This window comes from Chrysochloris asiatica, unplaced genomic scaffold (genome assembly GCF_000296735.1).
Source record: "Chrysochloris asiatica unplaced genomic scaffold, ChrAsi1.0 scaffold00047, whole genome shotgun sequence".
In the NCBI taxonomy this organism is placed as follows: domain Eukaryota; kingdom Metazoa; phylum Chordata; class Mammalia; order Afrosoricida; family Chrysochloridae; genus Chrysochloris; species Chrysochloris asiatica.
Genome location: NW_006408565.1, coordinates 11,465,653 through 11,478,749, shown reverse-complemented (window position 1 = coordinate 11,478,749; position 13,097 = coordinate 11,465,653). Strand labels below are relative to the sequence as shown.

General features: G+C 46.1%; 1 protein-coding gene across 1 annotated transcript in view; it reads right to left on the bottom strand.

Annotated features, from left to right (window-relative positions):
* Positions 1-11,796, bottom strand: part of TRIM63 (tripartite motif containing 63, E3 ubiquitin protein ligase) — a 16,664-nt gene extending 4,868 nt beyond the window's left edge. The window contains exons 1-7 of the mRNA XM_006862390.1: positions 11,500-11,796; positions 10,431-10,580; positions 6,839-6,946; positions 5,922-6,017; positions 4,409-4,642; positions 3,481-3,503; positions 3,052-3,176 (exon numbers count right to left, since the gene is read on the bottom strand). Of these exons, the coding sequence (XP_006862452.1) occupies positions 3,052-3,176; positions 3,481-3,503; positions 4,409-4,642; positions 5,922-6,017; positions 6,839-6,946; positions 10,431-10,580; positions 11,500-11,658 (895 nt within the window). The 5' untranslated portion in view covers positions 11,659-11,796. The remainder of the gene's footprint in view (positions 1-3,051; positions 3,177-3,480; positions 3,504-4,408; positions 4,643-5,921; positions 6,018-6,838; positions 6,947-10,430; positions 10,581-11,499) is intronic.
* Positions 11,797-13,097: the final 1,301 nt, after the last annotated feature.

Genomic DNA, 13,097 nt, shown 5'->3' with positions numbered 1-13,097 from the left:
GACATATTGTCGGGAGGGGCCAGTCGCTTGAGAAGGATATCATGTTTGGTAAGGTGGAGGGTTGTTGTTGGTAAGTACTGTGGTGTTGGTGCCGACTCATAGTGAACCCTGCACAGGGTTTCCAAGGCTGTAAATCTTTACAGGAGCAGAACGCCTCGTCTTTCTCCCATGGAACCGCTGGTAGTTTTGAACTACCAGGTGGAGGAAGGGTCAGAGAAAAAGAAGAAGATCCCCAGGGAGATGGATTAGCCAAGTGGCAGCATCCATGGGTTCAAGTGTGGCAACAATCGTGAGGTTGGCCCAGGATCGGGCAGTGATTCATTCTGTTGTGCATAGGGTCACTATGAGTTGGTACCAACTCAATAGCACCTAACAACAACAACAATAGTGGCTTATGTTTTTTGCTCTTGTAAAGACTGAAACCCTATACTGAGTCATTATGCGTTGGAACCGACTCCATGGCACACAGCCGCCACTACTACTAAAACTTTGTGGTAATGTCCCCCTAGAATATTATTGAATCATCATCACTACAAAACTTATATATGCCAAGGTTCTAGTCTACCCAAAGACACCTTGGAAGAAAGACCTGGCAATTTACTTCCCCCAAAAAATCAATGACCGAAAATCCTATGTATGGAGCACGTTTCTACTCTGTCACACATGGGGTCACCATGAGTCAGATTTAACTTGACAACAACTGGTTTATTATACTCCAAGAATTGTGCTACATGCTATACACATATTGTCTCATTTAATCCTCAGAAGAGTTTTGTGAATTAGGTATAAGGAGTTGGCACAGCCACATGGCTTCCAGTGAGCTCTGTGGGGGCTATTTACTAGCTGTGTGGCCTTGAGCAAATTGTTCACTCTCTCTTAGCTTTCGTTTCCTCCAATAAAATGGAGCTGGTAATAATAGAACCTACTTCATAAAGATGTATTAAATGACAGAATTGAAGGAAAGGGCTTAGCGCCTGGGACATAGAAAGTGCTCAGTAAGTGGTTTCTTGTTATTCTGCCCATTTTACTCAGGGAGATTACAGAGGGTAATGCCCGTCTTCACAGCACTAGCATGCTCACACAGAATGAGCCACTCTTGGATCTCTCAGCTTAGACTTACTTCCCTAACAGAGGAGCACATGATCTACAGCCATGGATATATTTGAGTCCATTGGTATCTCAGCTTTGGGATATATTCTGTCTTTCCCCAGGACTGAGATACATCTGGGATTCTGAGAACAAACTTAATCAGGTGTTGACGGCTTGCAGGAGAGCTGACACAGGAGGTGTCAAAAGCCTTTCTCTTTCTCATGCCAGCCATTTAGTCCTTCCTTGTTCTTGCACACTCCTCTTTCTCTAAGCTAGTCATGGAAAATGATCTCTCAGACCAACACAATGTTCAGTCAAATTGGAACTGCCTTCTCATTCTGTAAGGAGCCCTTGAGTCAATTCTAACTCGTAGCGATCATTTAAGATGGAGTTGAACTGTTTCACAGGGTTTCCCACAAGGTCAGATGTTCAAGCCCACCAGCCACTCCTCGGAAACCCTATACAGGGTCACTATGAGTCGGAACTGACTAAATGACACCTAACAACAACAGCAATCTTTTTGGAGCCCTGGTGTAGCACAGTAGGGTAATCACAGGACTGCTAACTGCAAGGTTGGCGGTTCAAACCCACCAGTCACTCCTTGGAAACCCTATATAGAGTCGCTAGGAGTCAGAGCTGACTGGATGGCACTCAACAACAACAACAATCTTTATGAGAGCAGATCTCCAGGTTTTTTTCTCCCACAGAACTGCTCGGTGGGTTTGATTCACAGACTTTTTGGTTAGTAGCCAAGCGCTTAACTATTGCACCACCATGAGTCCTCATAAGAAGAAATTAATACTTATTTCATAGGGTTGTCATGAGAATTAAGTAAAGAAATGTTATCCCACTGCTGGCCACAGATGTTGTTGTTATGTGCCGTGGAGTCAGTTCCGACTCATAGCGACCCTGTAATAGGGTTTCCAAGGCTATAAATCTTTATGGGAACAGAAAGCCTCATCTTTCTCCCACAGAACAGCTGGTAGTTCTGAACTGCTGACCTTGCAGTTCGCAGCCCGATTCATAACCACTACACTACCAGAGCACAGATAAGCATGCAATAATCTTCCATGGTGCAATTTTCAACCAAACAACAGACAGGTCTATCAGAGGAACGGTAACATTAGGGAAGTATGTACACTTTAGAGTAATCAACGATTTGAGGTCAAAAAGACATCATTTACCCAAGAACAAAATTCAGAAGAGTTAGGAAAGAAGGAGAAACAGAAACCGGAAACAGGGAAGAAGTGTGATCAGTGATGTTGCATGGTGGGACTGCCGATCAATGAGATGGAACAAAATGTGTATGAATTGCAGAAAATAGAAAACTGATCTGCACTATAAGCCTTCATCCAATTCGCACACAAAGTTTTGGTTTTAAAAAAGTGCCTAATATATATTCCTCCTTATTATTGTTATGGGTACATTGTTGCAATTCTTATGGATATGACATAGAAGCATAATCACAAGCAGAAATACATACATGCATAGATAAACGGTGACACCTGAGTTTCATAAATAATGGCATTAAGGAGCTGAAGCTTAGACTGTCTTCTGGGATAGCTAGTAAATGGCCAATATTGTATTGTAAACCCTTTGGCATCATATTTTATTTGTTGCAACAGCACCACGAGGTGGTCTTTAAGAGTAAAACCACTTTTAACTTCATTTTTTAAGTTAGAAAATGTAGCTCAGAGAGGTAGAGGGATTTGCCAAAGGTTACACAGATAACTGGGATTCTTTCAAACTCAGTACTCCCTGACTCTGGACACCACATTCTTTCTACTGTTCTAAGATGTTTTTCTGCCATGGATTCATACGCAACTTATAGAGCAACAATTATGTGGTAGGCACTGTGCTAGCCTCCGGACTCATGCAGAAGCTAATTTCTGAGTTTGCCTTGATACCAGCTTCCAGAGATCAAGCAGGAAAATAGACACTGGGTACCACCACTTCTCTTACCTATTCCAAAGTCGATGGCCTTCAGGGTGTCTGCTACATACTCCAAGTCCAGAGTAAAGTAGTCCATGTTCTCAAAGCCCTGCTCTGTCTTCCCCAATTGGCAACCCTTGGAAGCTTCCACGATGCTGTGGGGAAAAGAGGGGCAGGGTGAGATCTCCAGTTTGATGCACAAAGGGGTGTAGCTAATCTCTAGTTCACTGGATTGCCTGTGCTTGTGCCCACACCCAGATTTGCACGTAGAGGCTCCCCCTAGAGGGATAGAGTATTTTCACTCTGGTTACAATGATAATGGATGATCCAAGAGAATAATAGATGCAAAGGTCAGGAAAGCCAGTCTGCGATGAGACCCTCCCATTGACCCAATATAAAATAGAAGGCCCACTGGAAAGAAATCAGAGACCCCAGTGGGAGACTAGGGGAAATACTAACCTTTTGATGAGTTGCTTGGCACTCTGTGGAGGAGGGGAAGAGAGAGCAAAGGGTTAGCACTGCAGGAGGTAGCCCCAGGAGATCAGCAAAATTGGAACTTGAGTGTTGCATGTAGGACTTTGTGCCATTTTCTAGCCCAGTGGTGATCTGTCCCCTTCCCTGAGCTCAACCTCTCTGTTTATGGTGTGCACAGGTTTTGGTCATCACCCTAGAACATTCCATGTCCTAGCAGAAAACTCAAACTCTCTAAACGTCTACTCTCAAAAATGATGACCAGGTCCTAATCATTTTTTCAACCCCAATGCATAGCACAGAGTCTGGCCCCACTAGGTAGGTGCTCAGGAAATTTGTATTGAAGTGTAAAGTTTTATAGCTGAGCCCCTGTCTGTCTCCTCCACTAGCCAATGAGCTCTTCTTAGGGAAGTACTGGGTCTTGTCGTTTCTGTATCTCCATCTTAGTGTCCAGCCCACAGTTAATTGTCTGTTCCCAGGACACCAAATTTGCAGCTCACAAAGCTATTTCACAAGCATACTCCCATTGGATCTTTATTTAAAAGTACGGTAGGGTTTGTGCAAGAGCTCTAGTGGCACAGTGATTAAGTGCTTGACTGCTAACTGTAAAGTCAGCAGTTTGAACCCACTAGCTACCCTGTGGGAGAAAGATATAGAATTTTGTTTCCATACTGATTTATAGCCTTTGAAGCCCTACGGGACTGCGTCCTACAGTGTTGCTACGGGTCTTAATTGATTCAACAGCAATCGTTTTGGGATTGTTACATGTTCATATTATAAAGAAGGCAACTTGAGGATCAGAGAGGTTTAAATGACTTGTCCAGGGGCACATAGGTGCTCAGCGGAGAAGCCAAGACTTAAACCTTAGACAGATCTAGAGTTGAAGGGACCCTGCCCAGATCCTGATCCTGCTCACCAAGAGGAAGGTAGCCCCACCAGGCTCATCCAGGGACTGGATGGCTGTCTCCACCAGCTTGGTGGACTTGTCAAGCTGCTCCCGGTACTGCTGGATGAGGGCCTCGATGAAGCTGAGCTTTTCTTCCTGATCCCCTGTGATTCGCTGCAGCAACTCACTCTTCTTCTCATCTAGGATGGCGTACAGTACATCAAACTTCTGGCTCAGCTCTTCCTTCACCTGGTGACTGTTCTCCTGAAGACAGAAATCTTGGAGTCACGTCCTGTGAGATCCTACTCCCTACCTCCAATATTTCCTTCCTGGTTTAGATGTGCCCAGGAACAAAACTCTAAAATCAGAAGAAATCTTCCTACGCCTCCAGTTTTCAGAAAAGGAAATAAAGTCTTAGCAAGAGGAAAGTGCTTGCTAAGGCTTCACAGCTAATTAGTACACCAGTAACGTTTGGAGGCTGGTGTTATGGAGAATAGCTATTCCCTCCTTCAAAAAGTAGAGACTCTAGGGTCAGATGGATGGCATTTATGGGCCTCCCATGGACCCTGAATCACATTCTTTCCCCCATTTTAGGACCAAGAATGGATCCAGAAAAGTCTGTATCATTCGGTCCTAAGAGAGGTAGAGGTAACTCCTCTTCTAGTGGTTCACTTATTGATCCCTTGTCTCCAACACAGATGTTTTACTTTGTTTCTCTGTACAATGGGTATAATAATAACATCTCATTAGATTTGAGACTCTAGTGTCCTCCATTAGACCAGGATCCTCCCATATCCCTCTCTTCCCTTTGAACCAACCCTGCACATGAGCCTTTGTCTGCCAGCAATAATGATGACTCCTTCCCCCGCCTCATCTCTAAGTCCTCTTCCCAAACAGAGATGAAAAATCATAGATATTCTTTTAAGAATGGAAAAATTTTCTTACACCCTCTACAGCCTTGATGCTCAAAGTATGGTCAATGGATTAGCAGCTTGGGCAAACGCTGGGAGCTTGCTAGAAATGCAGTCATGCCTCATTCCGTATTTACAAGATCCACAGTGATTTTTATGATTTAAAGTTTGAGGAGTGTTGGTCTACAGCATATCAGAGAACAGTGCTCCGAAAACTGTGCTGAAAAATACTGGGAATTATTGGTGGGACTTTCCCTGAGATCAGGGACCAGTGTGTCTTGTCCACCCCTCACCCCCAGCACCTCAGGCACTCTGCAAGAAGCAGCTGTACTCCAGAAGCATTTGTTGAGTGAGTGGATAAATTAAATTGTTCGTCCTTGGCTGTCCCAGGCTCCATACCCCAATCTTGAGTCACAACTCATGGGTGAGACGTCAGGTCTCACCCGAGTCTAGGCTGCACTGTTGTTAACAACAGACTCATAGCGACCCTGTATAGGGTTTCCGAGGAGCGGCTGGATGGGTTTAAGCTGCTGACCTTGCAGTTAGCAATCTAGTGTTTATCCTACAGTGCCACACCAGGATTCCACTAGGAGGCTTCAAAGCACCTGGTAGGACTCTTTTGTCCCCCTCACCTTGGTGACTCGACAGGAGTCTTCAAGCTGAGTAATGATGGTCTGCACACGGTCGTTCCCCGCCACCAGCATAGAGATACAGTTACTCAGTTCCATCTAGATGGGGGAAGGATGAGCAATCAGAAAGGAGAAACAGTGGTAGTCTCAGTGTCTGTCCGCTCTCTCAAGGCAGCCAAGAGGTACCATCACTTCCCTATCTACTGAAAAGACTCTTCAACTGGGGCCTGGTCCCTCATCCTGCCATTCAGAGCAGATTCATAACACACAATATCAGAGAGATAGTATATCCCCTTATTTTACAGATGAGGCCCAGAAAGGGAAAGTGAGCAGCCCAAAACACACAGCAAGGTACTGTTTGTTGTTGTTGTTAAATGCGGTTGAGTTGGTTCTGACTCACAGTGATCTTATAGGAGGGATTTCTTTTTAGGAGAGAAAGGGATGAAGAAAGAAATAGAGTTGGAGATTTCTAGAAAAAAGAAACCAAGAGAAGGGTGAGCAGAAGGGAAAAGTACAGGAAGAGGGGTCTTTGCTTACTGCAGGGGCAAGACAGTGGAGCTCCCACAGGTATAGGAGTCCTGGAGAGGGCTTTAAGCTGCTTCCTACTGTGAAGAGGTCTGCAAAGAAGTGGGGGTGGGGGTGGGGCTACAGAAAGAGCCATCTGGGGCCCCAAACCATGGCCTGAGAGGGCCCGGTGGCCTGGCCCTGGGGTCTGGCCTCTCCCCTGTGGCTCCCAGGTACTCTCAAGTGGCTCTCAGTATAACCCATGAGCTCATCCACCTCCCTCAAGAAGGCAAGGACTGCTGAGGGACTATTCCTGAAAGGCCGCCTCAGCAGATCTAAAGGATCAAATCCAACCCTAAATCATCAGCTGTGCCCGGCAGGCCCAGACTGGAAGTGGACGTAGTTCAAGTCAGTACCTTCTGTCCCTGGAAGACATTCTGCAGAGGGGCCACCTCACAGGCCTTGTGGGTCCCAAACACCTTGCACATGGAGCAGGTGGGCACCTCGCAAGTGAGGCAGTAGATGTTGATTTTCTCATCTTCGTGTTCCTTGCACATTGGGTGGCTGCCTTTCTGGAGGGGCCGACTGAAGGGGAGAACAGCATCAGTTAAGGGGCGTAGGGGCATCCCGAGCCTCTTCTCCCAGCTCCCTACAGAGGAGGCCATCCCAGATCTCTCAGTGCCTGCTGCTCCAAACTTTGTCTTTTATCTCTGAGGATTCAGAACTGCGGAAGCCAACTATATCAACACTATCCTGTATCCAAGAGCCAGACCCCAGGGCCAAACTCATTGCCCAGTGCAGAGGACATGGGAAAGGTCACAGAACCCCGGAGAGTCAGAGCTGGAGATGTTTGAGAGAAGTGGAAACTGGGGCCCAGAAAGGTGAATTGACTTGTCCAAGGTCACCCAGCAAGTCAGGGCAGGGTAGGATGGAGTACATGTGCGCTAATTATAGTCACCATAGCCCTTGGTTACTGTGGGCTGGGCTCTGAGCTAAGCATTTTATACTCATGGCCTCATTTATTTCTATATTTAATCCACTGGACTGTAACTTCCATCAGGGCCCAGGAAGTTGCTTGTTTCTTCATCTCCGAATCTACAGTGTATAGTGCCTGGCATAAGTAATTAAATACAGGTAGAAAGAATAAATCAATAAACATGCCATGAGGGTGCCCCATGGCTCAGAGGAAGACGCAAAGTGTCTGTCCCAAGTCACACAGCTAGGACACTTGTGACTCACATCTGCTCAACAGTCTAGCATTTGAATAGTCTAGCGATTTGTCCCCAAATTCAGAATTGTTTCCTCTCAAACACACATTCTCAGAATGCCTTTCTGCCTTTATCTTGCTATCCACTTAGGGTCTCTGGTATATTTGTAATTCTCGTGGGTCATTTACTTTTATGGGGCTTAAGTCCTACCTCCTCAGCTAGACTGTCCACTCATTTAGAGCTAACACTACATCTACTACACCATGTCTTATTGTCCAGTCCCTAACACAGCTGGTGTCTCATTAGTGTTGAAGGATGACTGTCCCCTTCAGTGTCAATGCCTCACCTCCAAACAATTTTGCATGACTAATCACATCCTAAACTGACTACCCCTTAAGTTATTGAGTAAGCTCCTTTCTAGATTTGTCTTTTTGCATCTTTAGTCCAGGGCCCTCCCTGTTGAGAAGGGTCATCTGCTGCCCATCTCTGTCCTTGGAAAAGGAAGCACTAGGATAAGAGTGGGTGCTGAGGCAGGCACACATCCTGCAGGTTTGAGGGCTTGTGCCCATCACCCTTCCTTCCAGATATCCAAACTCCTAAGCTCAGGCATTAGCATCTGGCTTCAAACCCAGATGACTCTGCCACTGATTGTTTTGTGACACCAGACAAGTGGTTTCACCATTCTGAACCTGTTTCCTCCCAGGGGGCCTACAATCCTGACAGTTGTTGGGAATGAATATGTGGTGTCTGGCACTGAACAACTTTCATTGTCATGGAATTATGTAGAAAGGTCTGGGAAGGTTCAAACACATCATGCTCTTCCTGAGTTGACACTGCTGGTTGCTGTTGCGTGAGTTCTTACTCATAGTAACCCTGTATAGGGTTTCCAAGGAGTGATTGTTGAGTTTGAACCTCCAACTTTTTGGTTCAAACTGATCTTGCATGATCCTACAGTGCCACACCAGGACTCCTAAGTTGACACTTCCTTGTTGGCAAGTCGGTCCTGACTCATCGCAACCCTGTATAGGGTTTCCAAGGAGTGACTGGTGAGTTTGAACCGCTGACTTTGTGGTTCAAATCGATCTTGATGTCCAGTGCTTTATCCCACAGTGCCACACCAGGCGTGCTAATATTTTGGAGTGATGTTGGTTTTATTATTATCATAATAATCAATCATACATTTGCATGATTGTAATGCTGAACTCTATCAATGTAGAAACAATCCAAGCTTATACAGGATTTCTGAGACTGTAAATCTTTACAGGAGCGAACAGTGTCTTCTTTCTCAATAGTCATTAGGAATATTCATTGTGGAGTAAATTCGACTGCGTTCTCTCTCAGCTTCATCACTTCTTTGCTGTGTGAACTTGGAAACCTCTGTCCTCTCTGAGCCTTCATTTCCTCACCATAAAGTGATGAGGAGAATACTTTATACAGTTATTATGATGATTAAATAGGAGTCCTGGTGTGATGCTGTGGGTTAATGCACTGGACTGCAGGGTCAGTTTGAACCACAAGGTCGGCAGTTCAAACCCTATACAGGGTTGCTATGAGTCAGAACTAACTTGACGGCACTTAACAACAACATAATGATTAAATAGGATAATGTTTGGAAACTACTTAGTACAGTGTCTATACATAATACAAAAACCAAATTCATTGACATTAAGTCAATGCCAACTCATAGAGATCCTATAGGGCAAAATAGAACTGCCCCACAGGGTTTCCAAGACTGTAAACTTTACAGAAGCAGATGGTCACATCTTTCTCTCACAGAGCAGGCTGCTGGGTTCAAACCACTGACCTTTCAGTTAGTGTTCAAGCACTTACTTGCTGTGCCACCAGGACTCCTAGTACCTACACATAATGAGTGCTTAACAGATACTTTAATTTTTAGAAACATTTCTCATCAATATCCTGCTACGTAGTCACAATAACAAATCTTACTATCCCCTTTTGTAGACAAGGAAATGAAGGACCAAAGGCCAGGGCCTGACCCCAGTGCATTAGTAACGGAGGGAGTCAGACTGCAAACACAGTTCCCCGGGCCAGGGTTTTCACTACATTTGATCTGTCACCAGTACCAGCAGACAGCTGCTTGGTAAAGGTTTGGGGCCATAAAGATTGAGGGGTCAGGCACCTGGAAGTCTTGTCAGGATGTCCTGATTGTAAAGGCCTCTCAAGTTGAAGCCTAACCCTATGAAACCTCCACCACTCACAAATTCTGCCTAAGACTGAGCTATTAGTTTATAAACAGGAAGACTTGTCCAGTCTCAGATCTTCTACCTCCCAGCTGTAAAACCTCGAGTAAATGACTCTACCTCTCTGAATCGCAGCTTCCTCATCTGTGAAGTGGGATCAAAGGTTGTGGTTGATCCGTAGGGTTGTTGTGAGGCACCAAGAAGAAGCATTCAGGTGCCTGCTGACACATGAAGGGTAACTGCTGCTGTCATTGTCCAGAACCTGGTCAAATTCTCCCTGGGCACTTGCTCTGTTGATCAGGGCTATTTAGCTGGCCCCAGTGCCTCTCTCTCCCTTTCCTGTCTCATCTTTGTCCTGATTTCTGCCTCAAGGCAGCCTGGTAACTGAATTCCTCCCCATTCACTGAGAGATACTGAGAGCTAGGGTTGAGGCATATGTTCCTCAGGCAGAAGGAAATGGCTCTCTGGACTGCTGGGTCCCAGCTGGGGCACTGACTCTTGAGTGATGAAGGAGAAAGAGAAAGAAGGGCCCCAGAGAGTTGGTGCAGGATGGCAGGGGAGTGGGGATGAGCTGACCTGGAACACTCCTGCTTGTAGATGTCGATGATGTTCTCTACCAGCAGGTTCCTCTGCAAGCCGTACACTCCGTGACGATCCATGATCACTTCATGGCGGCAGGAGGGACAGCGGAAACGGCCTCCAGACATGGACACCGAACTACCCCGGTTGGTCCAGTAGGGATTTGCAGCCTGCAGGTGACAAAGGAATAGGTGGGTCCTGGGGTCCCTGTCCAGCCTCTTCTCTTTCTAATCTCCTGCTATCCTTCCCCATTCCTGCCTACCTCAACTATTTTTGTTCAACTGCATGACTTCGAGCTCCCCATTCTGAGATAAGAACCAGCCCACCTTATATATGAAGCACTTGAGAAGCAGCTCAGCACTTAGCAAGCATTCACAGTATACACTCACTTGGGAATCAGCGAACCTAGTTTCAACTCATATTTATTTGCTGAGTGACTTTGAGTAAGCCACCTTATTTCTCTAAACCTCTGTATGCCTCTTCAGGAAATGGGCATTTTAATCAGAGCAACTTCTTAGTGATGGTACTTTGAAGATAAAACAATGAAAGAGAATTTTGTAAAGGGTCCCTGGGGAAACTTGAGTCCTGTTCCCAGCCAGGACCTTGGCTCCCATTCCTTTCTTAAGGTGATGGAGCACTGCCACCCCCTAGATTACAGGGACCAGCCCTACTCCGCAGTGCCTCCCCATCACCCTCCTCCCAAAGCTCTGGGCCCTTGCCCGCCCCTGCAGAGCTGGCTCCAACTCTAGGGGTCTGGTTTCTCTCTCGCCTCAGCCTGCCTCACACACTTATCTCTTGAGGCATTTGATTCTTGATTGGAAAGCCAACTGCCACGCTCCCTGCAGGGGTGGGGGAGCTGTGGGTCCCGTAGAGAGGGGAAACATGTCATGGAGAGAATGTCTGGAGCAGCTAGAGCAGCCTCCCCAGCACTTCTCAAATGAGTCTGGAGGCCTCTCCTCAGGGCTCATTTTGAAGGGGTCAGAGTCAGCCACAGTTTGGAAAGGTCCTGGGCTAGGGGAAGCGGGTTTCATCCTAGGGAAACTGTATAGCCCTCTGGGGTCCCAAGACTAGGCTATGCCTGGTACTGACCTGGAAGATGTCATTGGCACACTTCCGGCAGAGGTTGTGTTGACAAGGCAAGATGACCACAGGCTTGGTAAACATCTCCAGGCAGATGGGACAGATGAGCTGCTTCTCCAGGTTCTCCATTGGGTTCCCATCCTGGATCAGGCTGGATTTATAATCCATACTGTCAGGAGTTGCAGGCCTATCCAACTGCCTCCTTCACCTGCACCTGGCTCTGGGGGAGACCTGGAGCTCTTGCCTTTGTTACAAAACACCCTCCCGCGGAGCCTCTTTGACTGCTTCTTCTGGCGTCCGAATTCTTTCTTTGTCTGAGGCCCCTCTGATATTTATAGCAGGACCCCAGTCACATGAGTCTGGGAAGGGACCAGCTGAGCATTCCGATGCCAGACGACTGGCGGAGCTTGAGTCTCCTCCAGGCCTGGAAAGCTCACCCTCTAAAATCGCACGTGGGGATGAGCAATCACTGTTCTCTGGGATGGGGGTCGTAAACAAGAACAGCTTGTTCAAAAGCAGGTGTAGGGGCGGACTGAGTACCCAGTTTCCTCTAGAAATTGGTCTCCCCCAACTCCAGGCTGGAACCCATCCAGGGAGCCACTGGGATTCAAGTGGTTAATAGACAATTCCCCTCAAAGATGAGAGTGACCCTCTGACCGAAATCAAGTCCTTTTCCTCCTCTTCATCCTTCTGAGCCCATCTACCTGACTTGAACCTAAGCATAGCATTTTTCTGGAGACCTTGGAGACCCCATTTATCTCTTAATGGAGACCCCATCCTTCCATCTGATCTTCTTGAGTCTTGTAGACCCTCCCTCCATCCCTTAGCCACTAATTCCACTTCCATGCTGAATGGGCTTCCTGGAGCTCATTCAGTCCTCTCATTTTACAGATTTAAAAACTGGAATCTAGAGAAAGAAAAGGACTTGTCGCTTCAAAAATAGATGGCTAAGTTAGGAATCTTATTAATTCATTAAACATTTTTCTGGATATACTCTTACATTAGGCATCAAAGTGACAGGTAGCTGAGTAATCCCTTTCCCTGCCCTGAAATAACTATCATGTAGTGTCACAAAGTTCCTACCTAGATCCATAGACGTTATTCATATGCTGCCCTCTGCACACATTTTAGATTTTCTCCATGTCCTTCTGGACATCTTCTTCCATGTTGGCAGGTGGTTTTGTTATTAGTTGACATCAAGTTGGCTCCAACTCATGGTGACATTACGTATAACAGAATGAAACCTTGCCTGGTCCCGCACCATCCCCACATTTGTTGGTCTGCTTTAGCTCATTGTTGCAGCTCTTGTCAATCCATCTCACCAAGTGTTTCCCTCATTTTCATTGACCTTCCACTTTATCAAACATGATGTCCTTCCCTAGTGATTTATCTTTCTTAATGATGTGTCTAAAGTAAGCAAGACAAAAGTCTTACCGTCCTTCTAAAGCACATTCATACTGTATTTCCTTCAAGACTGATTTGCTAGTACTTCTAGCAGTCCACTGTACATTCAATTTCTTTGTCAACATCACAATTCAAATGCGTCAATTCTTCTTTGATCTTTCTTTTTCATTATCCAGCTTTTGCATGCATCTGAGGCAACTGAA